Source organism: Artemia franciscana, chromosome 7 (genome assembly GCF_032884065.1).
Source record: "Artemia franciscana chromosome 7, ASM3288406v1, whole genome shotgun sequence".
Lineage (NCBI taxonomy): Eukaryota > Metazoa > Arthropoda > Branchiopoda > Anostraca > Artemiidae > Artemia > Artemia franciscana.
Window position 1 is genome coordinate 27,517,344 of NC_088869.1, and position 26,181 is coordinate 27,543,524.

The 26,181-nt window shown below is 36.2% G+C and overlaps 1 protein-coding gene and 1 long non-coding RNA gene across 3 annotated transcripts in view; one reads left to right on the forward strand and one right to left on the reverse strand.

Moving 5' to 3' along the window:
• Positions 1-20,249, forward strand: part of LOC136029095 (CLK4-associating serine/arginine rich protein-like) — a 58,053-nt gene extending 37,804 nt beyond the window's left edge. The window contains exons 10-14 of one of the 2 annotated variants that reach the window (XR_010617972.1): positions 2,176-2,361; positions 8,084-8,148; positions 10,218-10,290; positions 18,020-18,125; positions 20,002-20,249. Coding sequence is in view for 1 of the 2 variants with exons in the window: in XM_065707155.1 (XP_065563227.1) it covers positions 2,176-2,361; positions 8,084-8,144; positions 10,218-10,290; positions 18,020-18,125; positions 20,002-20,176 (601 nt within the window). In the remaining variant the exon portion in view is untranslated. The remainder of the gene's footprint in view (positions 1-2,175; positions 2,362-8,083; positions 8,149-10,217; positions 10,291-18,019; positions 18,126-20,001) is intronic. The other variant, XM_065707155.1, reaches the window with a different exon arrangement.
• The window catches only part of LOC136029096 (uncharacterized), a 42,363-nt gene continuing 21,888 nt past the window's right edge, over positions 5,707-26,181 (reverse strand). Inside the window, exon 3 of the long non-coding RNA XR_010617973.1 lies at positions 5,707-6,664. This is a non-coding gene — a long non-coding RNA (uncharacterized LOC136029096). The remainder of the gene's footprint in view (positions 6,665-26,181) is intronic.

The following is a 26,181-nucleotide window of genomic DNA, read 5'->3' on the forward strand; positions in this document are numbered from 1 at the left end:
ATATTATGTTAGGGCCCATTTGAATAGAAATTGAAATTTTGAGTACCCCGTTTCTGTAAAACAAAATGATGCCTCAGCAAAATGGTGTTTTTCACTATTTTACTGCACGGGGGACGATTTTTGCCCGAAGAGGCTAGAATGTTGATCGATTGAAAATTCCAAGATAGGCAATTGATTCAGAAATAAAAAAAAAAATCTGTGTAGTCAATCTTCAAGTTTCAGAGGCCATGTTTCCACGCAGTAACGTCTTCATCCCCTGAATTTCATTTTAAGGTTCACTAACTTATGTACAGTAGTGTGTTGGTAGCGACGTTCTTCGGGAGGTGAAAGTTTATGTGGAAGGGGAGGGGGGGATGACTGACGCCTCAAAGGGCGAATCGTTATTCACATTCTTTTTTCATTTTTATTAATAACTCGAATAAATATGGAGGAAAATGATGGGGAGATTTGACTCCCTTACCTTCCATCAATTTGCAGATTGTTTCGGACTCTTATTTTAGACATATTTTAGATATCTTTTAAAATTTTACATTCATTAGACCTGCGCAAAGGGGGGAGGGCGAGAAGGAATATCCTAAAACAAGATTTCTTCGAAGAACATACCTTCATAACGTTCATTTTTTGATGTTTGATTTTTGTAATAATAACTTCATGTTTATTCATTACTATCTACAAAAATAAAAAATTTAGTATTTTTCCCAGGCTTGATTGTATCGAGCCAGTGGTCAACAATTATATCGGAACAGGGCTCATTGGAATTTTAAGATCTACTACCCCCCCCCCTCTTTCACATACACACACACTTATTTAGTTACAAAAGATACCACGCTACAGTAGAGGACGATGTGTCATATTTTGTCCTGCAAAATACTATTCTACCCCAACGGGGCTAAAAAAGCTGAGATCAAAAGTCAATCGAGTTATCGAAAGGGTATTATAGTCTTCAGCTTCTAAGGCCATATTAATGGATTATTCATCCCTAAACATACATGAAGCCCATAAAAATAAGCTTTTACTATAAAGAGTTTTAGACTTTTTTTTCAATAAAACAAATGGCTTTACAGAGTATTGCGTAGTTGTTTATCTGTTCTTTGGAGATGTCAGTAGATTTTTATGTTGGAAGAAGTACCCGTGTCTTGGAGCACATGTTTTTAAACTTCCCAAGGGTATGGAGGAACTTCATATGAATATCTAGGGTGGATTTAACCTCTGGCACCCCTTCATTTGCGGAAATGTATTTGTGTTGAGTATGATGTATGGATTCTGAGGTTGTGACTGCTCATTTCAAATGAAGGTAAAGAATTACATTAAAAATTAAAACTAAACAAATTATTGTGTATATGAGAGGGGCTACTGACCGCTCAACCCCGTTTTTCTTATGCCATAGTTTTAATTTTTTTTCACTCAACAATTCAAGAAGACAAGAGCAATGTGATCAAAAGTTTTTTTTATCAAACACCTTCAGACCATTTGCTTTTGAGCAATACAATTTTCAATTCGATATTTTGAAGGGCCCTCGATAAAAAAAAAAGATCACACAATATCGATTTGCTGTATTTGTTGCTCTCTAAAATGCTTTCAGTAAAGCAGTAGTCAAGTTTTGTCGTAAAGAGCGGAGAGTCAAGGGGGTCGAATCCCCCCCTCGTCTACAGGATATTTCCTGTATGTTCTGAGTATTCAATCTTGCGCATCCGGTTTTCAGACCAAATCTCTAATGATGAAATCTGCCGACATTTGTACATCATTGGCAGAATCTCAGGTATCATCTTGCTCCGCCGGCAATGCTTTACGTCGCCCTGAATATCGCCTCATTAAACAAATTGTGTTCGCTTAACCCCTACCAAGATGGCATAAAATACAAGGAAGACAGTTTAAAAGTTGATGGATGCTACTTACACAATATCTTGAGCCAGCTGGAGGTTTGGCTGAAATTCGCCGAAGAACTGGCGCAAAACCACTCATCATGGGAGACCATCATTCAGAAGCTGTGTTTAGATGCTGGGTGAGGCGGAAGCACCTGGTCCTGTTGCAAGTACAAGTAAGTAAATAAGCACAGGTTTTGGGGGATACTTGGACTGATCCTTGGGGCTGCTATCCCTCTTTTGTGCGGACATAAGACAAATCAGAATCGGTGAGAATTTAGCAAGCATAAGTATATGTGTAATATTTTTTTAGGACTCCAACGCCTAAAACTGCTCCCTCGAAAAGTTCACCAAGGAAGAGTGCAACACCATCTAATGCGCCACGTAAAAGATACTATGGAAGGAAAAAAGAAGGTCAGTCATCGTCGAGTGAAGAGAATAGCGATATTGAATCCTCAAGCCAAGCAACTTCTGCCCAAGCACCATCTGTTTACACAAAGTAGGTTTCTTTTTTGAATGTTGTATTGTATTGCAATTACGGTGCTTGTAAAAGAAAAAAATCATAAACAAATTATAGCCTAACCGGATTCCTTAAAACCTAATTCAAATATATTTGATAATGCTGGATTTAATAAAAATAAAAAGAGCATATCTCGTTCTGATCTATTTTTTTGAATGTTATTACGAAATAAAATTAACTCTTTTTTATGTTAAAAATTAGTAAATATTCTTCCTTAGCTCTCTAAAGGCCCCTGAATTACTTTCTTCATATGAGCAAATTTGGCCTTTAGCCCTAGGGTATCTAAAATTATCCCAGTTCTTAGCTGTTGTATTTGAGGATTTCTTTTTAATTAACCCATGGTTAATGCTATTGGGACCAAAAACATACTTCTACTCTTTACTGGGTTATTTTGAGATGTGCTATCTACTTAAGATTTCAATTGGGGGGAAGTTGGCCATTCATTTGTGTGCTTTCTCCCTTTACACCATTTAGGAAGTTTTTTTTTTACCTCCTTGGTATGTGAACCGATTTGGTACAGCTCTAGCCTTAAGATTGGCACATGGGTTCAAGAATATATCGTCTGGACGTACTGGACTTTTTTATTATTACTATTATTCTCGAATTAGTTCCTTTTTTCAATAACGAAAGGAGAAAGGCGGGTTGCACAACGTCACTTTGGTGGACGACTACGAACTTCTGTGTGATTGGTTTGACTTCTACCCTTCCCCATTCCTCCCAACGTCTTAACTATTAACTAGATTTTTGGATGTTTCATACGAAGAATTTAATGCAATCGAAGAAAATTGAATTTAGATTACTATTATTTCAACTAACAACTCACTGCAGCACCAAGTGCCTGAGTCCGACACAGCTACGCAAACACCTTCTCCATCCCAATCTATTCGAAGTCTTCCTATTTACATAATCCTAAGAAGTTTCCATTTCCCTGAAATCTTTTCTTACGCTATCCCCCTCCCCATTTGGGGCCGACCTGCTTTTTGTTTGGTCTTAGACGGCTGCCTGACAAGGATGATCTTGCGCACTCAATAATCCTTCATCCGCAGAATGTGTCCTATCCATCTACACTAAGGATAAGTTCTTTGGGAAAGGGATAGGAACCTTTGATTTTGACGAAATCTGTCCATTAACAGATATTAACCTCAAAATCGAGTTACTAACTTTTCTACTCATTTCTACACATTTTTTCACTAAAACAGTTGTGGCAAGCGACAGGGACAAGCCTTTGATAACGAAGGAATTTTAAAACGTAATCATGACCTGCTGCAAGCCGCACGCGAGTGGTCAAACCGTTGTTGCGAAGAAACTCCGTAGCCACGTCGTGAAAATTAATAAGGCGACACAGAAAGCATACGTTCGCGATAAGGTATCGCCACTTCTGACGACTGACTCCCCAAAAATGGCACTCCTAGGTCAAGCGGCTATCTGTTAAGAATGTTAACAGTGGCCTGAAGGTACAAAAAGACGATGGAACTTTCCTATCGTCAGCCGAAGTGAAGACATTCTTTGCAAATATATGTTCGAATTACTCATCAATTACTGAAACAGATGTCGAAAATCTCACAGCTGACCTTTCAGACTACCAGTTTGCTGAGATACCTGAACATGCAGTTTGTAGGGAACTATAGAAGCTAAAAAGAAATGTGCTTCGTGTCCCAGAGAACTACCAATCAAATTTCTAATTGAATATGCACCATTCCTGGCTAAACCTTCGTGGTTCGTAATAATTCTGTCCTTCAGAGATCAAATCTTTCCTCAAGCATGGAAGAGAGCATATGTCCAGATTATACCTTAAGTAAAGGACCCGAAACCACGAGAACAACCCCGCCCAACCTCAATAGCTCCGAATATCGCCAAAGTCATCGAATCTTTTATATATTGTGAAATCCTGACGCAAATCAGCCCTTCTCTAGACTCTTTCCAGTGGGCTGTTTTAAATGAAGCATCCCTACCCATTATCTTTTGCGTCTCTATCTCCTGATAAATGAATGGCTAGACAAGGAAAATCCTATAGTAGACCTTCTTCTCGCTGATTACCGTAAAGCGATTGATCTAATCCGCCATATCTAATCATACCCCAGTTCTAAGGTGAATTGAAATACAATCCTACTGATCACTGCCGGAATAAAGGACTGCAAATTAACGTAAAAAAAAGTGATGCGTTTTGATCCAGCTTTGAAGGGACGTAGCTTGTCCTGAACCCTGGTTCCCTACCACTTCAACCCCAATTATTCTTGGTATGACTTTCAGTACTAACTGTTCTTTCAGTTACCATATTTCTAACCTTGTGTAAAAGGGCAACTGTGCTTTGCGATCTCTGACTACACTCCGACGACCAGTTTTACCAGTGAATCAGTTACGACTAGCATATATCTATTATATACGTCCCTTGCTAGAATGCGCGTGCCCTGTTTGGAGACCACAAGTGCACAACATTGACTACTTAAGTGACGATCTCGAGGCTGTTCAAAAACGTGCCACAAAAATCATACTGGCCCCCAAATCTGACACGTATGCAATTGCAACGTTGAAAATACCAACGCTGAGGGCACTGAGATTCCATCTCATGTGTATATTCGGAAATCTCGTGCAAATCCGCCACATTTTTTGGAGCTTCCACGCTTCAGAACCATACCAGACTATTGTCATCCCTGTAGCTTCCAATATTCTAAGCTTCGTGCACAGGCTTATCTTTTTATTCTTCCAAACATTTTCAACTGTGAAAAAAATCTAGGCCTTGGCTATTTAACATCTTCACTGCATCCACCGTCTTCACTAATGATATTCCCTACGTAAGTTAAGCTATGCACTATGGAACAAAATCCCTCAAAATGATCCATATTAATGGGAATATGCTGATGATCAGGAGCTGCTTAACTCCTCATTTAATGCGAAACCAATTACTAACTACATTTCCTTACACATTTTTCTACTCAAATTAACTATTTAAAGTGATCAAACTTTGAGGATGGAAACTCTGAGGGTGGAAAGTAAAAAAAATAATCTTGCTATACAGCGGTCGAAGCGACAAAGAGCCGAGAAATTCTGACTAAATAAAAAAAACACAAGAAAGAAAATAAAGGATGAGAAAATGGAAAAAGATACGACAATACAAAAAAAAAACAATATATAATTTGTCAAAGCGGACGATAATTTAAGAAAAAACTTCAATTAACACTTCATGACATAAGGTGAGGTCGTTCAACTGGATGATAGCCTGCTACCACCCACTCAGTGAATTTTCTCAGTAACAAAGATGTAATTTTTTTTACTCGTAAGTAAAAAGCGACAATAACCAAGACTTTTCAATCGAGTTCATCGACTTCAACATTTTTATTTCACTAAAATAAGCGAAAATATAGAAGGAAATTAATCATAAATAAACTAAACCCCTTCACATTTAACAAATCACTCGTTTCTGAACACCTCAAAAGCTATGGAAGGGTGAGGTTCATTCGCCAGTTCCTTCATCCATTCATCACGAGTAAACTTCACTTTCCTACCACCTGGACGCTCAAACTAGAGATATGGCGGCACTGTGTTTGATACCCATGGAGTTAAGACACATTCTTTTTTTCGCAGAATCTTTTTCTTGCCTCTCTCACAGATAACGGGGCATCATCACTCGCACAAGTGTTTTCCGGATTTGCTGTCTTTTTCCCTTTAAGCTTCTTCCCATTATAAGTCTTTCAATCTTGTTCCCACGGTTTCTTGGATTATTCTTGAAATATTTCTTATCCTTTTTTATTGCAACAACTTAAAACTATGGCAACTCCAGTCCATCTGCATATATCTTGGTAAATATACATTTAGCTTGATCTTCATCCTCGCAGATTTCATTCCATACAACCACATTATTTTACTTTGGCTGATGCTGTGTTCTCATAAGTTTACTAGACATGCATAGGGTCTTTTCTTTGAAATACGTCTTTTCTGTCTGCAGGAGAAAAATATTATTTTTCAACATTTAAACATCATTTTCTGCAGCTGGCTTACAAGAATTCCTCCCGGAGAATTCAGACCGTCAGGCTATTAGCACCGATTCTATTGCTTGTATTCTATTTTCTAATACAGTAAATCGCTGATCAATTAATTGGACTGAGCTACGAGTTTTACGCAAAAAGTTTCTCATCTTCGCAAAATCCTATGACATCGTCAGTAATGAAGCTTGAAATATCGCTGACTTCCGAATGTCTGGGTTTTCTGACGTATTCGGGGTGCTTGTAGCCATATCCTCGCTTGATTCAATATCTGGACTATCCCTCTTTATTTTACTTCCCATCTAAAATTAGGAATAAATAAAACTGTCTTAAATAAATAAAATAAACTTAATAAATAAAATTGCAGGAATCAATTACAGCAAATATTCCTTCAAGCAGTAATAATTATATCCATTATCTACATTCCATCACAAACGCTTATATCCTCACTAAAACTTAATCAGCTTCAATAAATTTTCATTGGACAACAGCATACAGAGAGTTTAGCAATAATCAAACTTCACTCATTTCATGGTATCATTCGTAGAGTTGATAATAACAATCACCGAGGTCTTAACTAGTTGATTAATGAAGCATGACTGAATTAAACTTTCAGTTGGTATATTTACTTTGATTCAATAGAAGAACAGGAATAAAAGATACCCTTGACAAATACCAACACTTAAAACTCCACACGGCTGCTCATTTACCTCTCAGTAATTTTATGTTTAACGCCACTACTTAATATCCTACTAAAATTGTACTTATTTTCTAGCATGTTTTCTTATAGACTTCCTAATATTGTTCCAACTTTTTGGCATACTGATAAACCTACTCTAGTTAAGCAACATTTCCAATCAAATATTTTACCAAAATATCTACTAAACAATATACAATAAGTTTTTCACCTATTCATCTATAAATATTTTCTTAGCTCAATCACAAGCTGATTTGACGTATGAGATAAATTGAACCTTTTCAGTGGCAAATAGTAAATACTAAATGTGCTACATTACATCATTGATGGAAAATACGAGCAATGTCGATAACAATGGGAGTATGCGGGATGATGATGCAACAGCAAATAAATGTCAAAGTGAAGACTAAAAATTAAGAAGGTTATGGAATAACACGGAGTGATATGACATATATAATTAAACGTCAAAATGTGTACATTTATAATAACGAAGGGATTTCAGGACAGAATGTACATGTGGATAAAGGATGACAGAATGCCATAAATCGTCACTATGGGCCATTTACCTAGGGCCGAATGAAAAGGAGGTCGTCCCGTAATTTGGATAGAAGGGTGTCGTAAAAAAGATTTAAGGGAAACGGGAACTTTTTGGGACGGAATAAAGAGGGAGGTTTTGAACAAATTGGGATAGAGTAAAAGCGTGCGTAGCTGTGTTGACCTCAGGCAGCTTGACGCTGCAATGAGTTATAAGTAATAGTAGTAGTAGTAGTAGAATGTGCATGAGTGGACACGTTCTGCAGACGAAGGTTACATAAACCATATAAATGTAATATATATGGCCAATGTAGAGGCCACATTGACTATAAAATGCATTCTGCTCACAAAGAAAGAGGCTGCTTAATTTATATTACTTAAATTAGTGTTATTTGGTGTCTATGGATTTCCAAGATCTTTGATTGTAATTAGTTGCATAGAGATAGAGACAACGAAAGTAAACTTTTACTAATAGTTGTTTTTCTTTCAGAGCCAAGTTGCCTGGTTTGGACTACAACATTGGGAGTAAAAAAGGAATTGCCGCCACCAAAGTCAGTAAGCAATTTTGTAATTTTTTATTATAGATGCGTTGTTGACGCTAAAAAGTTTCATTCGGCAGCGAAAATGCAACAAGTCTATATCTTTAACAATACTCCTAAACACGGGACATAATTTTTTTTTTGCTTTTCAGCTTTTTGTTTGTTTTTGTTTTTTTGTTTTCATCGGGCCTAACGATGGAAAAGAAAAAGTAGAAGTTTCTGAAAGAGAAGTTGTTAGTTTCATTTTTTATAGAAATAAAAGCCTAAATTCAATAGAATTTTAATGGCCGGAATTCCTCTTGATTTTATTAATTTAATTATTTGTTATAGCTACTATCACTATTTGAATAATTATGTTGTTTTTAAAGTTGTGTCTTTAATTGATTTTGTCTGATGTCTGATGTCTGATGTTACAGCAACAGTCTCAGATTGTACAATGAAAGAGCTCAGAAATAATTTGCTACTCTAAAATGTTCGATTTTATAATCGTTTGTTTTTAGAAATTCGAATATATTGGTAATATAAGCATTCTCCATACTAGTTGCGAGTAATCTCAGATTTATGTTCAAAAATATCTAAAATCTTACAATACAAATTGTTGTAGAAATTAGACGATATTTGCGAAACCTGTATGCTGAGTAGATAAGTGTATCTGCTGTCGTATCAATACTGTACAATAGTGAAGTGTCCAAGTCCAGGGGGAATGTCTCTCCCCTCTTTGTCTCTGTCCATTCACCACTATTTTATTCTGTTTGGCATTTTATGACGCTCAAATATTTGGTGGAAATCAAACACCATTTGTGAAATATGCTTCATTGTGTCTTACTTTTGACGTCTACAGTGCACTATTATCCTGAGATTTTTAATCAACTAGCTGAGAATTCCTTTGATTGTGATTGAAATTGGAACACATTTGTGAAGCAATGTGTGCAACTTTTATATGTTGTGTGATCACAAATAGTAACTTCAGTCTCGTATCTGCAAGTAGTGATCTCAAGTTCTCTTAAGTTACACATTTTTTTCCACAACCTCAGAAACCTTTGAATACTAACTTTTAAAAATTAAAAACTATTTGTGAAAAATATAGACAATCTTCTGTCTTTTTTTTTAATTGAAGAACGCCTAAACAACAAATTTGGAGGGAATCAAACGCAATTTATAAAATATATACAGAATCTGTTTTACTTTTGGACTTCTGTTATGTAATATTAGCCAGACATTTATAATGAATGGGTTCTGTAACACGAACGGCAGTGATGCAATGTACACTGCTTACTTAGCCTCAGGGTCTTACTCTTGTAGGACGCTAAAGCTGAAATTGCTATTTCACCCTCCTTCCTCTAATTAGGGACTAATTACAGAAAAATATGTGAAGCTTATGAGTTAAATTTACCTTTGAAAGAGCTTCTGTTTAGAAAGGGGCTAATTGCATAATTTTGTGCCTTTGTTTTTCTTTGTTTTTTTTTTTTTTTTTTTGGACTGCGCCGATCATGTTACTCCTGGTAGTACATCTTTGATTTTTCTATTGCTTTGGTATAAATGGCTATGTTGAAATCTCGATTCAGTTTCTTGTGACGTTGCAGGAGTGCCCGAAAGCGAAAACAGTGTTTTGATGCTTTCTGGTCAGTTTCCTTATTTAGAAAGAGTCCTTGATCGCAGAATTCTCGGTAGAATAATGTCCTATTTATGACCATCTGATATTGAGGCTGAGTAAAAATACCTGGGCGACAAATTGCACTTTTTAGTCAGTACAATGCTGGATTTCGGTTTAAGATTCTCGGTTTAATCTTAAAATATCTTAAGCTTTCTTAAAACTTTCTTTAAAATATCTTAAAACTTTCGCTTTAAGATATTCCTATCCAACATTGCATCCTCAAGCTAAAATGGTGCAAGTCTTCTTTGTATGATGTGTTTAACCTTGAACATCTAAAATATAAATATCACTAAATTGTTTTTAAATATTTAGTTGCTATGTTTTGTTTCCCTTTTTGTAAATTTATCTCCCTTTTTTCTCTTTGGGAGTTTTTTGAGGTATTTCACTTATTTAATAAAGAAATTGTTTGATGTTAGTATATTGTATTACAGGATCAAGGGAAATCGAAGCTAACTCCGGCTGAAAAGCTAAAAAGAAAAATGGCTGCTGCTCTAAATAAACAATGTAAGTTTTTTTCTTTCTTTTTGTCTTTCTGTATTTCTTTCTTATTCACGCGCTCTTTTATTTTTCTTTTTTTATTTTTTAGTACGTTTAAAAAGAAAATGTTTCGTTTGGAAGTGAAACAATTAGTCAAGAAAAAGAACAATTTTAAAGTATTTTTCAGCTGTCCCTTCAGGGTCTGTATTGACATGATTTTAAAGACGGTTTAAACACAAAAGTTTTCAAAGAAAAATACTGAGCAACATTAAAATCTAAAATGAGCAGATGAACAAATATTACTATTAACGAATAAGTGAAACCTAAAACAAACAGAAATTCAAATGAATAATCAAGTAAAATTTAAAAAATAACAGCGATTCCTATGAGTGAATAAGTGAAACCCAAAACAAACAGAAATTACCAAAAAGTATAAGTGGGGCTGTCCCCCAAAGTCTAGAGTATTATATTGTCCCCAGCCCCATGAAGAAAAACCGTCAATCGCACCATAGAGATTCGTTTATAAATCAACGAAATCCAGACATGTTCTGAAACTAAACTACAGAAAACAGAGAGCTAGGATGATTCATTCATCCAATGAATCTCCCATAGTACTTGGTGACTAACTAATCTAAATAATTAGGCAAACCCTTTGCAGGGGCTTTCTTTTCAGGTAGCTGCAAATTGTTTTGTATACATTTTTAAAATAAGATTTTATCCATTTATTTGTCTATCTAACGGTAAAGCTACATTAATGAAAGTACTACATACTCTCCTCCGTCTGGTAGACGGCTGACCCCCAAAACGGCTGACTCCTCCTCCGTCGGTTTTTCCCCGACGAGAACACAAAGGATACCGTTTTGTTAATTTTTGTGATGCGTTGTTAGTGAATGGTGAAGTTATGGAATGATGGCTTTCGCCTGAACGTACCTATTTAATAGCTTTTTTTGTAAATGCATTTCAGCTCCACTGGTTAGACGCATCCCTAGTTGAGTTAGTTAACCTGATTTGATCAACATAGTGTTTCCATATTTGACTCGATGCAGGTGCGGGTTTTACTGCATAAACTTCTTTGATACTTTTTGTATGTCACCACGGGTGACTATTTTCCAGGTTGAATACTGTAATTACACACTAAAACACTCTGACGAGTGTTAAAGAAACATTTTGAAGCTGACATTTTTGTTTTTTTTTTGGTTTGTGAAAACGGGTTTCTTCTGTAAAATATGTAACCGTATACAAAAGGTTCTTCCCAAAAAGCAGTTTGTCTAGGATAAGTTCCCTTTTTATTAATATGTTGTGATCAGCGAGGAAAATCCTGTCTAACGGTCACAAAAAACATCTTTATTTCCTAGGGACCACGATTTACGCTTGAAAGCCCCAACCGCCTTTTCTGTTCATCAATTCGAATTTGAGTGAAAAGATGAGGTGAATATAAGCTGAACTAGTTCGGTTTAGGAAAAATTGGAGATTCTTTGTTCGCGATGGTTCATTATTGGTCGTAATTTCTCGTGAGATTCCAAAATACGCAAAAATGTTAATCAAAACGATGGCGGTTTTATCTGCTGTAATTGATTTCATTCACATGTCAATTATAGTTTCAGAACAATTCAACTATAGTAAGATATCCAAGTCCTTTTACAGGTCTTGCTAAATCTGAATGCGCTCTATGCCAAATGTTCAATGGGCTAGGTCACGGTTTTAAGAAAGAGGTTGGCCTAATGGCATTGCTGGCATAACTTTTACAATTTGCTACGAAACATTTGGTGTCTGAATTGATGGGCAGTCTGAATTTTTTGAATTAAATTTGATTTTTGAATTAAAATGGAATAGTTGTGTTGAGGTTCTTTCAGGTTCAGCACGCTCGGTTCTTCCATTATAATGGAAAATTTTCCAATATATTTGATAGTTGGGAAATATATTGGATAGTACGTCGGGAGAGTCGCAAAAATATTGGAAAGTTGGACTTATACTGAAAAATGGATTTAAATGTGTTTTATGCTTATGATAATATGTTTTTGAGTTGTGTTTATTGGTATGTACATGGGAAACAGCCCGTTAAGGCATATTCTTCCTATAAAGTGTCCAAGTCATGGAGGGAGGGAAATAAGGGGAATGTCTTTTGACTTGCAAGTCTTTAAAATGTGAAGTAAAATTTTTGTCAAAGTGGCGACTCAATACGATAATATAGCCTGGAAACTGGCGGTCAGCCTCTGGTGTGTTAAAAAAAAGTTAGAAAAAAAATTACTTGCATGCATATCAAACAGTTCTTGGTAACGAACTGTAGTAAGGAGCGACCCGGCTCAATAGTAGTCAAAACTCTAAAAAATAGAATTTTGATACCAATAGTTACATCAAAAGAATTGCATTTTAATACTGATTTTAAATATATAAGTTTCATCAAGTTCAGTCTTACCCATCAAAAGAAAATAGGGAGAAACACCCCCTTAAAAGTCATACGATCTTAACGAAAATCACATCATCAGATTCAGCATATCAGAGAACCTAACTGTAGAAGTTTCAAGCCCCTATCTACAAAAATGTGGAATTTAGCATTTTTTGCCAGAAGACAAACCACGGATGCGTGTTTATTTGTTGGTTTGTTTTGTTTCTTTTTTTTCCCAGGGGTGATCGTATCGACCCAGTTGTCCTAGAATGTTGCGAGAGGGCTCATTCTAACGGAAATGAAAAGTTCTAGTGCCCTTTTTAAGTGACCAAAAAAATTGGAGGGCACCTAGGCCCCCTCCCACGCTAATTATTTTCCCAAAGTCAACGGATCAAAATTCTGAGATAGCCATTTTATTCAGCGTAGTCGAAAAACCTTATAACTATGTATTTGGGGACGACTTACTCCCCCACAGTCCCCGTGGGAGGGGCTACAAGTTACAAACTTTGACCAGTGCTTACATATAGTAATGGTTATTGGGAAGTGTGCAGGTGTTTTCAGTAGGATTTTTTGGTTGGTGGGAGGGGTTGAGCATAGGGGGATAGGCTGGGGAACTTTCCATCGAGGAATTTGTCATGGTGGAAGAAAATTTCCATGAAGGGACCGCAGGATTTACTAGCATTATTTAAAAAAATAAACAATGAAAAAATAAATATGAAATTTTTTTTCCAGCTGGAAGTAAAGAGCAGCATTAAAACTTAAAACGAACAGAAATTATTACCCTTATGAGGGGCTCACCTCCTCCTAATACCCCGCTCTTTACGCTAAAGTATTTTTAGTAATTTCAACTATTTATTCTATGGCTTTTGTGATTCAGGGGTCATTCTTAATGAATTGGGACAAAATTTAAGCTTTAGTGTAAAGAGCGAGGTACTGACGAGGGGGCGAACCCCCTCATATATGTAATAAAAACATGAGAACACAAAACTTCTTTACGTAAGTTAATTTATAAGTTACGTATATCTTTTACTAAAAAAAAGATTCGTAAAAATTAAAAGTTCTAGTTGCCTTTATCTTAATTAACCAAACAATGGGAGGGCAACTAGGCTTCCTCCCCCGCTCTTTTTTCTCAAAATCATTCGATCAAAATTATGAGAAAGCCATTTAGCAAAAAAAAAAAATAAATATGCAAATTTCGTTTTAATTATTCGTCTGCGGAGAGCCAAAATCAAAACATGCATTGATTGAAAAACTTTCAGAAATCGAAAGTAAGGAGCAAAATTAAAACTTAAAACGAACAGAAATTACTTCCTATATGAAAGGGGCTGCTTCCTCACCAACTCCCCGCTCTTTACTACTACTACTACTAATAACTCACTGCAGCACCAAGCCGCCTGAGGCCAACACAGCTACGCACGCTCCTCCTCCAACCTAATCTATTTAAAGCCTCCCTCTTTACACCCTCCCAGGAAGTTTCCATTTCCTTCAAATCTTTATTTATGACATCGTAGAACGTGGCCTAGCCATCCCAACCTTTCTTTCATTATAGCCCCAGAAAGCGGGATTGAACCACACTTTTCGTACAACCTATTGTTTGAAATACGGTCAGTCAGCCGGGTACCCAGAACAATCCGTAGGCAATTTCTCTGGAAAACATCTAGTAAATTTTCATCTGCTTTTCGGAGTGCCCATGCTTCAGAGCCATATTTGACCACTGTCATCACTGTAGCTTCCAATATTCTAATTTGGTTTGTAGACTTATCTTTCTATTCTTCCAAACTTTTTTTAACTGTGAAAAAACACCTTGAGCCTTAGCTATTCTACTTTTAACATCTTCACTGCTCCCACCATCTTTACTAATAATACTACCAAGGTAACTGAAGCTCCCAACCTGATCAATCTTTTCGTTACCTAATGTCACCTGTTCATCTTCACTTATTCCTAGCCTTAGTGACTTAGTCTTCTTAACATTAATTTTCAAGCCTATTTTAGCACCCTGAACTCGTAAAACCTCTAAAAATTCATTCATTTTGCTCACACTTTCATCTAATATGCTTAAATTATCAGCATAATCTATGTCCAGGAGCGTTCTTCCTCCCCATTTGATTCCATGGTCGGTCTCCAATTGCCTTTCCTGTGCTCCTTAAGACGAAGTCCATCAAAATGATCCATATAAAGGGGGATAGAACACAACCCTGCTTAACTCCTGATTTAATACAAAACCAGTTGCTAACCTCATTTCCTACCTTAACGGCAGCAGTATTATTCTCGTACATACCGCAAATCACTTTAATGTATTTTTCAGGTATACCATATAACGATAAGACCTTTGTTAACGCTGTTCTATCAACAGAATCGAAAGCTTGCTCATAATCGATAAAACTAAGGACCAAAGGTGTTTGACAACGAAGGGACTTCTCAATTATTAACCTAAGAGTGAAAACATGGTCGACACATCCTCTACCTTTTCTAAAACCGCATTGTTCTTCCCTTAAAACTTTGTCTACAGCATGTCTCAGTCTAAAAAGTATCATATTACTCAGTAATTTGCTACCTACAGAGACCAGACTAATGCCTCGATAATTACGACACTCACTCTTGTCACCTTTCTTATACAGTGGTTTGATTAAGGTTTTCCTAAAATCATTGGGTACTTCCCCTTTTTCAAAAATCATGTTCATAATCTTCAGTAGCTTATTCCTAACCTCAGAGCCATCATATTTAAGAAACTCATTAATCATACTATCAGCACCTGGGGCTTTATTATTTTTTAGTTCTTTTAGTACTGTCGCTAATTCTTCCTCACTAAACAAATCTTCCTTCACATCCAAGGTATCACAAACTTTTTCATTTTCATCTATATTTTTTCCTGCAACTGTATCTCGGTTTAGCACATTCTCAAAATGTTCCACCCATCTTTCTTTAACTTTTTCCTTCACTAATTGTGGCCCCATTTCTATCTTTAACTGGGACTAGTCTGGATTGGCTACTCCCTTTCAATTTATTAACATGCCAGTATAATATTTTACTATTATGCCGTCTAGCCGCATCTTCCAGATCCTCAGCAATTGTATCCATCGCCTCCACTTCACATCTCCTTAGTTCATATTTTAATGCTTTCTCCACTTTCTTTACATTCCTTTTGTTTTCATACGACCTATCACTCAGATAATTCTTATACAAACCCCTTCTACTCTCTATTAAACCTAAAGCTTTTTCACTAATATTCCTAGTTGCAGTCTTAGCACTCTTCCCTAGGACACCATCAGCAACTTCACAAATTGTTTTTCTGAAATTATTCCATCCATCTTCCACATTGTCAAATTTTAAACCCTCAACTTTAGTACTCAACTGTTCCTGGAATTTTTTTCTCAAATTTTCATCCTGAAGTCTACCAACGTCATAACTTTCCGGGAGGGAGTTACCCTTCCGAAATTTCAGCTTTAAATTAACCTTAGACACTACTAGATGGTGATCTTTACTTTTAACATCAATAACGGCACTCCTATACACCCTAGTATCTTGTATTGATCTTGCTAGTCTTCTGTTTACAATAACATAATCAATAAGGTTTGCTGTCTTACCATCACGTGAATACCATGTCAACTTATGGGCCATTTTGTGACCAAACACCGTATTGGTTATAACTAGGTTGTTATACCTACAAAATTGCAAAAGCCTATAGCCATTACTGTTTTCTTTTCCTACACCAAATTTACCTAGGCTAGGATACCATCTATCCCTATTTCTACCAACCTGGGCATTTAAATCTCCTAGCAAAAACACCATATTTCTACCTGGTACCCTGTCTATTTGCTCCTGTAACTGTAAGTAAAATTCATCTGAGTCACTAGTATCTCCATCAGTTGGTTCAATGGGGGCATATACTACTATAACTGATAACCTAAACTTTTTAGTCATAAAATGAGCAATTAGTATTCTATTATTAATACCTTCCCAGTCTAAACAAGACTTAGCAGCTTCCTTATTCATCATGAGCCCTACTCCCTGTCTATGTACCCCATCCTTCCTGCCTGAGTAAACAAATTCTATATCACCTAATTTCATGCTTCCTACCCCTGGGATATGAGTTTCTGAAACTCCTAATAAATCCAGTTCAAACCGTCTGAATTCGTCAGTCAAAATGTCGATGCGATAGTCATTTTTTAACGTCGTAACATTCCAAGTTCCAATTTTCATGTTCTTTAAATCTTTGAAATTATTTTGGCCTGAAGAAAAGCAGTGATCCCGGATACCAGTGCAGGATGGGGACCAACATATCTTCTCAAGTCTACACCGAAGCGCTTAAGCCGGCTTAGAACCGGACAGCAAGAGGTCCCTGGGACCTCCAGTAAGTTGGAGGCTTTGTGCAATCATGGGCCCATCTTGGTCACAACATGGTTTTCAGTACTTGGCGATGCTCTTCTATCAACAAGAGTCGAAATCCTGCACAGACAGTCCCAAGCCTATTACCTCCGACTCATTATATATTCATGCCTACAAATATTATGCTACTACGGGGAGGCAGCCCATAGTAGATAAATTAGCTAGGAAGAGGTTTTTCAGCCCGAAAACGCCGAAAACCAAGCCCAGAAAATTATCCAATAATCAGAATCCCGTACGAGTGCTGTGTTGTTTACTAGGCTATAATTTTCTCGAGGGGCGCCACTCAAGTGGGAAAAATTGACCGCAAGTTTCCCAGTCTTGCAGGTACCCCGAAAGGGTCGAGGCAGCCCTTTACAGAGGCCGTTGTCCATAAATCTGGATCTTACGCCCTGCCGCAGGTCTCCTCCTATAGAGGATCCTCCCACGATGGTGTTCTGCTTCACCATGCAATTTAACCCATTACTGGGAGAAGGTTTGTAACTCATCTGACGTGTGAACACGGCAGTTGGCCCTGCTGAGTGTACATTTGAGGGGCCTTCTTCCTCCTCCACCTGTAATTATGACCCCCAGGTGAGGGTTTCCCAGTTTCTATTATGCGCCCCACTGGGACAAGGTCCTACTTGGTCTAAGCCTCCTATGGAGCTACTCTACCTATCTGTAGGGCATTCCCCTATCTGTTGTCCTCCACCAAAACCTAGCATGATTATCTAATAATTAACTAACTAATGCAACTAATAAATAGTTGCAGTACTGTTTTAAAGTTTTTTACTGTTTTAAAAAGAAGAGTTGAGAGAAAGAGTCAAACTTTAGCGTAAAGAGCGGGGCGTTGATGAGGAAGCAGCCCCTTTCATATACGAATTAATTTCTGTTCGTTTTAATTTTTAACGTCGCTCCTTACTTTCAGTTGAAAAAACTTGTTTTTTTTAATTTAATCTCTGTCAAAGGCCGTTTATGCTAATTACTATATCTTTCACATATTTTTAGACAAAGCCGATAAAAAAGCAGAAATCGAAAGGAAGGTAAAGGCTGAAGAAGAAAGAATTTACAGAGAAGTTGAGCTCAGGAATGCAGCTATTGAAATGAGAAGAAGGTTTGCAAAACGCTTTCCATTTCTTGATGTTCCTTGACAGTTTTTTCGTCTTTTTTTTTCTATGATCAAAATTATGTCCGTTTTCTAAAAATATGATTTCTTTAGTGCCAACTTTCTAAACAGGCAAGGTCGATTGATGATATTAATTTGATTCTATATGAAAGGAGTTAAGTAAAGTTCGAGCCATTGGAATTATCAAGGAAAGATTAGGGTGGTTCATAGAAAAATATGTTATTAACAGTTTAAGCTAATAGTATCTCCTGAAATTTTCTAACCAGCATTATTATTGAATATATGTTTTGTTCAGTTGCGAATTCTGTATTAGGATTTTTGTTCTTTTCATCCTGAGTTTGTTTAAAAAAGGGAATAAGAACAGTTATTTTGACACAAGAAAACACAAATTCTAAATGTTTTTAAGCAATAAGAGAAATGAAAGGCTGACCAGAGAAAAAGGAAGAATGCAATTTTACATCATATGAGGCAAGTTCATTTGATGCTAGTTTAGTGGCTGAGTTTACTTAATACCAGTGATTTGAAAAACTCGGAAAAAGGAATTATTAGCTTTGAAATCAAGATTTTCCTTTTTTTTAGTAACGCTTTTTTATTTTTATTTAAAACAGGGAATACTATCGGCTTAACATATTTGTTTACTCCTCCTTCTCTTCTTTCGAAAATAAGAACAGGTTTTAAGTATGGGTTTTTTCAAAACAGAGAGTGTTGGTGCTTAATATATACCTGCCTAATATATAAATATGGTGTCTAATATATAAATAAAAACAGGTTTTCAGTATGGGTTTTTCCAAAAGGGAGAGTGTTGGTGCTTAATATACACATTACACCAGTTTCCACATCAGCCAGAATGTTATTAAACCATTTTTTTCCACGTTTTGGTGATGGCTTACCAAACGATTTTAAGTTAGAAACATATTTTTTTGTTTTGCATTTTACGTACTTTTCATATAGATCAGCTGGTTGTATCTTCTCTTGTTGAAAACATGTCGCAGCATTAAGCAGCCTGAGAACAAAATACAGGCACTCCGTCGTCTCGGTCTGGTCTACGTTTCTTTTCTTTGATTAATCCCCCCATCCAAAAATTAAGGTTTATGTAGTTCTTATAGTCACATTTTAGCCAAACTGGCGTGTCTGGTCTCTCTTGCCAAATTGAATGTTATGCATAACGGTGCCGAGTCAAATTGTTCCAAAATATCACCAGAGAGCCAAAAATAATTTTTTTAAAATTTCTGGGTAAAAAAAAAACACTAGAGGAACATTAGAAGCACAGTTTTTCATTACCTTTCAAAAATAGAATGAACACCTTTTTTTGCATAATGACATGGATTAGACTATTCTAGAGAGACGATACTAGTTTATTTTTAGAAACATGAATATTGAAATTGAAGGTTTGCCACTTATGGCATCTTGGTGTAGAATGTCGTAAATTATAATGAATTTTGCTGAAAAAAATATTATTTCAAAGTTATTGAAGGTATTTTGAACAATGTTTAGTTTTCCTCTGCGGTTACTATTTGTGCCAGAGAAGACAGTCATGACCTAAATCTAAATTCATTGGATGCTCGTATGGGAAAATTTTAACACTGGACTCAGATATGGTTAAATGATAATTCATAGAAGCTCTCATTTGGTTTGTAGTCTATTAATATTTTGTAAAAATCTTAGGATAACAACTTTTGAAAAGATAGGTAAATGCATGAAATAGGTAATGATTAGTTGAAATTTCTGAAGCACCCAAGTCCAACACATATGGAGAATTGTAAAACGGAATTTATTTACCAAAAAAAAAATTTAAAGCTGCTTAAAAGAATAAACACAGTAACTTTTGGGTTTTTTTATATTATTTACTATTTTATATTTACAGGACCCGTGAAAAACATGGAAGAACTTCTTCGAGCTCATCACGCTCAAGATCAAAATCACGGAGTCGTTCACGTTCACGATCACGGTCTCGAAGCTTCTCGCCTGAATATGAAAGAGGTAGACAAAGCTCGTCCACAAGAAAAATTGGGTATAAAGAAAGGAGACCTTACTATTGAATTCATATTGTATTTACCATATCTGTTTTGATTGGGTATTAAATTTTTAGTGACTAACATCTACTCTGGTAAATTATATTTTACAATATTTCGAAATTATGGTCAGGTAGCCATTTTTCTGATTTCTTTTCAGCTCCATTTTGTAGATGGATTTAACATTTCGCATCGTTGTTCTTAGCCCAAATAATAAATTTGATAATTAGGAACAAATTAGATGGGGAGAATACTTCAACGAAGCATTAAGATTTCATCCCCATGCTAATCCCATAGAGCCTCCGTCTGGATTATCACTCTTCGAGTTGTACATCAACGCCGAACTCATTAAACTACCGGATGTCAAAACCATACTCCGAACGCTGAATTGTGTGTTCAGGCTATGAAAGTACGGTCTCTTGATCAAAACTATTAGAATTATTGTTGCTTTATATAATGACCAGCTGGGCGCTATAAGAATTGATGATGGAGACCAGATGACATGGTTCCAGATCCATTCCGGTGTAAGACAAGGCTGTATCCTTTGTTTTGTGCTCTTCATCATTCTGATTTATTATGTCTTATGATCATGTCACTTAGTCGGAGGGATTCAGTTGAAAGCTGTACTATCATCGATGGGCATTTCGCGGATGGTATTGGGTTCCTTTCTTATCCAAGAGTTGCAACAGAACATCACAGAACTTTCAAACAAAGCCGGACGATTGGGATCGTCAATCAGTACTCAAAAGACCAAAAACATCCGCAATGGCGTAAATACTATGCCGGGCAGGACACTTAATATCGATTCTGATGAGCTAGGATGCATAACTCAGTCGTTTTGGAAATATCATAAACTCTAATGGGAGCCTCGAGGCTGGAATTACTATATCCATTGATTATGCAGGCAATGCTGTTACAAAACTAAGTAAAGCCCGGAAAAACTGCACTCTCTCTGAAGTTTCAGCTCCGACTACTAAATAGCAACGTTCTCTTTGTACTAATGTACGGATGTGAACATGGGTACTGACAAAACAACTTGAGAAACGAATACAAAGTTTCGAAAATAATTGCCTTTGGCGCATACTGGGAATATACTGATCTGACAGAATTATGAACATATCTGTACGTGAAATAACAGAGCAACCATTGATACTCCAGAAGATCCTATGTTGGTATATAGTTGGTATATAGACCAACAGACTTATAATCACTTAATAGGTCGTCGGTTCTGAATTGTTGTTTTTGGACAAACAGAAAGAGAGATCAATTTTCGTAATTGTGATATTAGGTACATTTTGTTATGTTGTAAGGCACAAATAATGCGCATACTCTAGCCGCTAACTCGTTTTTTCATCCTGGTATGTTGAAATCTCATATTTTATCTCCCATACGAATATTTTTAGTTTGCTTGACTTGTCTTCGAATGTTTTGAGGGACTTCATTGACGGTTCTAGATTTCAATGCATCATTTTCAGGGACAGTGATGGTTTCAATGCCATTTTCAAAAACCTTATTGGTGATAGTTTCATTGTTTCCAACTCTCCTTATTGTATTTGACGTCTTGTATGTGATAATTTCCTCGTTGTCATTTATTATGGTACTACGTGTTACAGTTGACTTTGAAGTAGAATATGAGTAAGGGAGAACTAACGTTTTCTTACTTGTATTAAATAAAAAAAAAACAAGTTTTTTGACTGCAAGTAAGGAGCGACATTAGAACTTAAAACGAACAGAAATTATTCCGTATATGAAAAGGGTCGTCCCCTTTTCAACGCCTTGCTCTTTACGCTAAAGTTTTTTATTGTTTTAGAATGTCGAGTTGTGAGAAAAAGTCAAACTTTAGCGTAAAGACCGAGGCGTTGAGGAGGAGACAACCCCTAAAATATACGAAATAATTTCTGTTCGTTTTAATTTTTAATGTAGCTCCTTACTTGCAGTCAAAAAAAAACTTATTTTTTTTATTTAATTTCTAAACGTTTTTTAATTAATGCATGTTTTGATTTTGGTTCACCGCACATCAATAATTAAAACGAAATTTGCATATTAATTTTGTTTTGGCTAAAGCGCTTTCTCATAGTTTTGACCGGACGACTTTGAAAAAAGGGTTATGGGAGGAGGCCTAGTTGCCCTCTATTTTGGTTTCTTAAAAATGCAGGCAGAACTTTTATTTTTTTACGAACGTTTCTATAAGTAATAAATATACGTAATTTACGAATTAACTAACGTAACGAACTTCTATATTTGTATATTTTTATTACGTATAAGAGGGGGTTCGCCCATTCGTCAATACTTTGCTCTTTACATTAAAGCTTGAATTTTGCCCCTATTTTTTAAGAATGACCTCTGAATCACAAAGGCCGCAGAATAAAGAGTTGAAATTACTAAAAATACTTTAGCGTAAACAGCAAGGAATTGTGAAGGAGACGAACCCCCTTATATACGTAATATTCTCTGTTCGTTTTAAGTTTTAATGCTGTTCCTTACTTCCAGTTGAAATTTTTTTTAGAATTTATTTTCTCATTTTTTTAAATAATGCTAGATAATCCTGCGCCCCTTTCATGGAAATTCTCTTCCCTCATGATAAATTGCTCCAAGGAAAGGTCCTGTACGTTAGGACCTTTCCTTGGAGCGGTCCACTTCCTCCCCAAAGACATAGTTATTAGGTTTTTTGACTATGCTGAACAAAATGGCTATCTCAAAATTTGATCTAGTGACTCTGGGAAAAAATAAGCGTGGGAGGGGGCCTAGTTGCCCTCCAATTTTTTGGCCACTTAAAAAGGACATTAGAACTTTTAATTTCCGTCAGAATGATCCCTCTCGCGATATTCCAGGACTACTGGGTCGATACGATCACTGCTGGAAAAAAAAAATAAACACGCATCCGTGATATGTCTCCTGGCAAAAAATACAAAATTCTACTTTTTTGTAGATAGGAGCTTGAAACTTGTACAATAGGGTTCTCTGATACACTGAATCTGATGGTGTGATTTTGTTGACTTTTAGGGGGTGTTTCTCCCTATTTTCTAAAATAAGGCAAACTTTCTCAGGCTCGTAACTTTTGATGGGTAAGACTAAACTTGATGGAACTTAAATATTTAAAATCAACATTAAAATGCAATTCTTTTGATGTAACTATTGGTATCAAAATTCCGATTTTTAGGGTTTCGGTCACTATTGAGCCGGGTCGCTCCTTACTACAGTTCCTTACCACGAACTGTTTGATACCAACCTACATATGCTGTAGATATCCCAACAATCGCTTTCGTAATAAAAGGCCGCATAATACTGTAAATAAAAATAGTTGAGCCTGAATGTTTCAAAATGTGTTATTTAGTGTTTCACTGAGATGTTAATATTCAACACACCTAAAAAAAACTGATAGTTTGAAAAAGATAATCGGAGTAGATACGATTTTAGTGCAAAATCCTTTTGCATTAGGTGACTTTAGGAACTGATTGATTTTAAAATCAGAATTTCCAATATTCTTGGACGAATGAAGGTGATTCAGTATGATGTCATAGGTATCTGAAAGTAAATCTGTATCTTAAGAACTGATTGATTTTAAAATTAGAATTTTCAATATTCTTGGACGAATTAAAGCGATTCAATATGATGTAATGTACAATCTGACGTATCTTCATTGCTAAAGATGGAAACTGTAATTCTTCTAAATGAGGTTTTCGGCTATGGTGCTTCCAATGGAGCCTTATTTTATTATAGATACGATTTCAATACAAAATCCTTTTGCATTAGGTGACTTTAGGAACTGATTGATTTTAAAATTAGAATTTTCAATATTCTTGGACGAATGAAAGCGATTCGATATGATGTAATGTACAATCTGACGTATTTTGCAATGTACAATGTGACGTAATGATGTAATGTACAATCTATCTCTATATTTTTTTTCCATTTAAGTCTTCTTTCTGTCAATGAGCAATAGTGGCATATCTATTTATGTATTCATTTTTTGTCGAGTATGTAGTAAGTAATCAGATTAACGATGCTTCTTGACTACTTAGGTCCCTGCGTGGACCCTCCAGTGTGTTGCTACAGCAATGTTCGATCTCTGGGTCCTGTATCACCAAGCTAACTCCACCTACCTCCAAACCCACCGCGGCTGTACAGGACATTTATTTTGTCTCGAAAACAGGTCCACATTTTATTATTTTTTTTTTTTTAATTTGAAAATTGGCAAAACGGGATTTTCTAGCCTGAAAAAAAAAAAATCGAGCAAAGCGTAAATTAAGACAAATTTACTTACACCTTATCTGATGTGTAGACCTATGTCTTACTCCATGTTTGGGTTTCTTGGTCTTGTAGACAGCATTCCTCTTCTTAGACTATCCTATACCTATTTTGCAATTCCCTGAGATCTCTTTCCTTCATTCCGATACTCGGAGAAAAAAACAATATTTATTTCTAAATAACTGTTGTTTTTCCTTAAATGGTATCGCAACGAAAACTAAATGTAAAGTAAAGAGAACTGCATTAGACCTTATAGTTCCTACTGGCGTTGCTGATCTCCGTTTCATGGTCCTTTAGCCTGGAGGTGCGATGGGGGGCGGGGATTCATCCTTTGCACACTCTTCCTGTTTGCCCCAGATTTCCTCGCTGCTAGGTACTCACTGCAAAGCTGGGCCGACTCTAGGTAAGCATACAGAATCACACCATCGACCCCTATTCTAAAACAAATACCCAGTGACACCAGTATTTGAGCCTTTGTCCTGGTAAACAAAGAATTTCAACTCTAGCGTGCTAACCGGCTAGAATGACTCAAAATTCTACTAAACCACTTTTTGTATTTCAGAGCTCCAAAAAAAGAGGTAAAAATAACCAATATCTGATCAGAGATCTCCAAAAATTGTTCAAGTCAAGTACAGTTTAGATTTCTTCCAGTATTGGAAACTAGCTGTCACATTTTATAATCAGACCTTATAAAAGTTAAAAACGTTAAAGAGGAAATAAAAAAGCTATTTTTAAATGAAGCAAATGCAGAAATTCAAGATTAAAACGCAGAGAAAATACCCAAGGTAAATAGCAGGATGCAATCCCTCAAAATTTTCTATTATGTTATAATAAATTGTATACTTTACAGATAATATCGGCATTCAGACTTTCCAGCTTTTCGACTAATACGAGTATTATATCCCCAGTAGTGGTAATAAAAAAAACTTAGGTGGGGAAATTAAGAAAAGCAAAATAACAAACAAGCAAACACTGCCGCAAGATTCCAAATATAATGATAGCAACAGAATATAATTGACTGAAACCTGCGGCCATAGCCAGGGGCTAGCTACAGTATTTTTATTGGGTGGGGGGGCAAAAGGGGGTGCTATTGAAGTAGGTGCTATTCAAGCGGAAATGAGGAACAGTAACTATTTAACAAACACGCTACTTAGTGAAGTGGAAAACATTATGCAATCCATAGTAAAAAAATAAACGCACATTAAACAATCATAAATATAAGTGTTCATGCTTGACTTTTACTAAAATTGTTTGAAGTGAGCTGCTGCAAACATCACTAGTATAGTGTGATCAAGCTGTTGGGTGAGCGAAGGTAAATGTTGTATACACTTGGCTTTTTTCCAGCCAGATTCACAACTAGTGCTGCAGTACATATTCCTACCCCAACCCCCCATCCCCACATCCAGAACAAAAAAAATGGAGGAATGGTTATTCACTATTGCACAAAAGTGTTAAGAAAAGTTGGGAAAATCAGTGGATCTCCTTTTTTTGGGAAAGGGGTTCTGAAAACTCTCAAATGTGTAGTTCCTAGGTCCAAATTCTCGTCATGGTTTTTCTATCAATAATGAAAGAAATGTGGAGATTTAACTTCTAATATCTCTACAGCTGGAGGAATAAACGTAACAAGTTGAGGCTGAAGAAAAGGCTGTAATTTTGGGTGGATCAGCCTTTGAAAAGGTCTGCCACAGGAGACTGATTGTCAAGTTACATGCTGCAGGAATAAAAAACCAAGTTATTGGCTGTATTTAGGCATTCCTTGCTGAAAGGACTCAACAGGTCAGAAT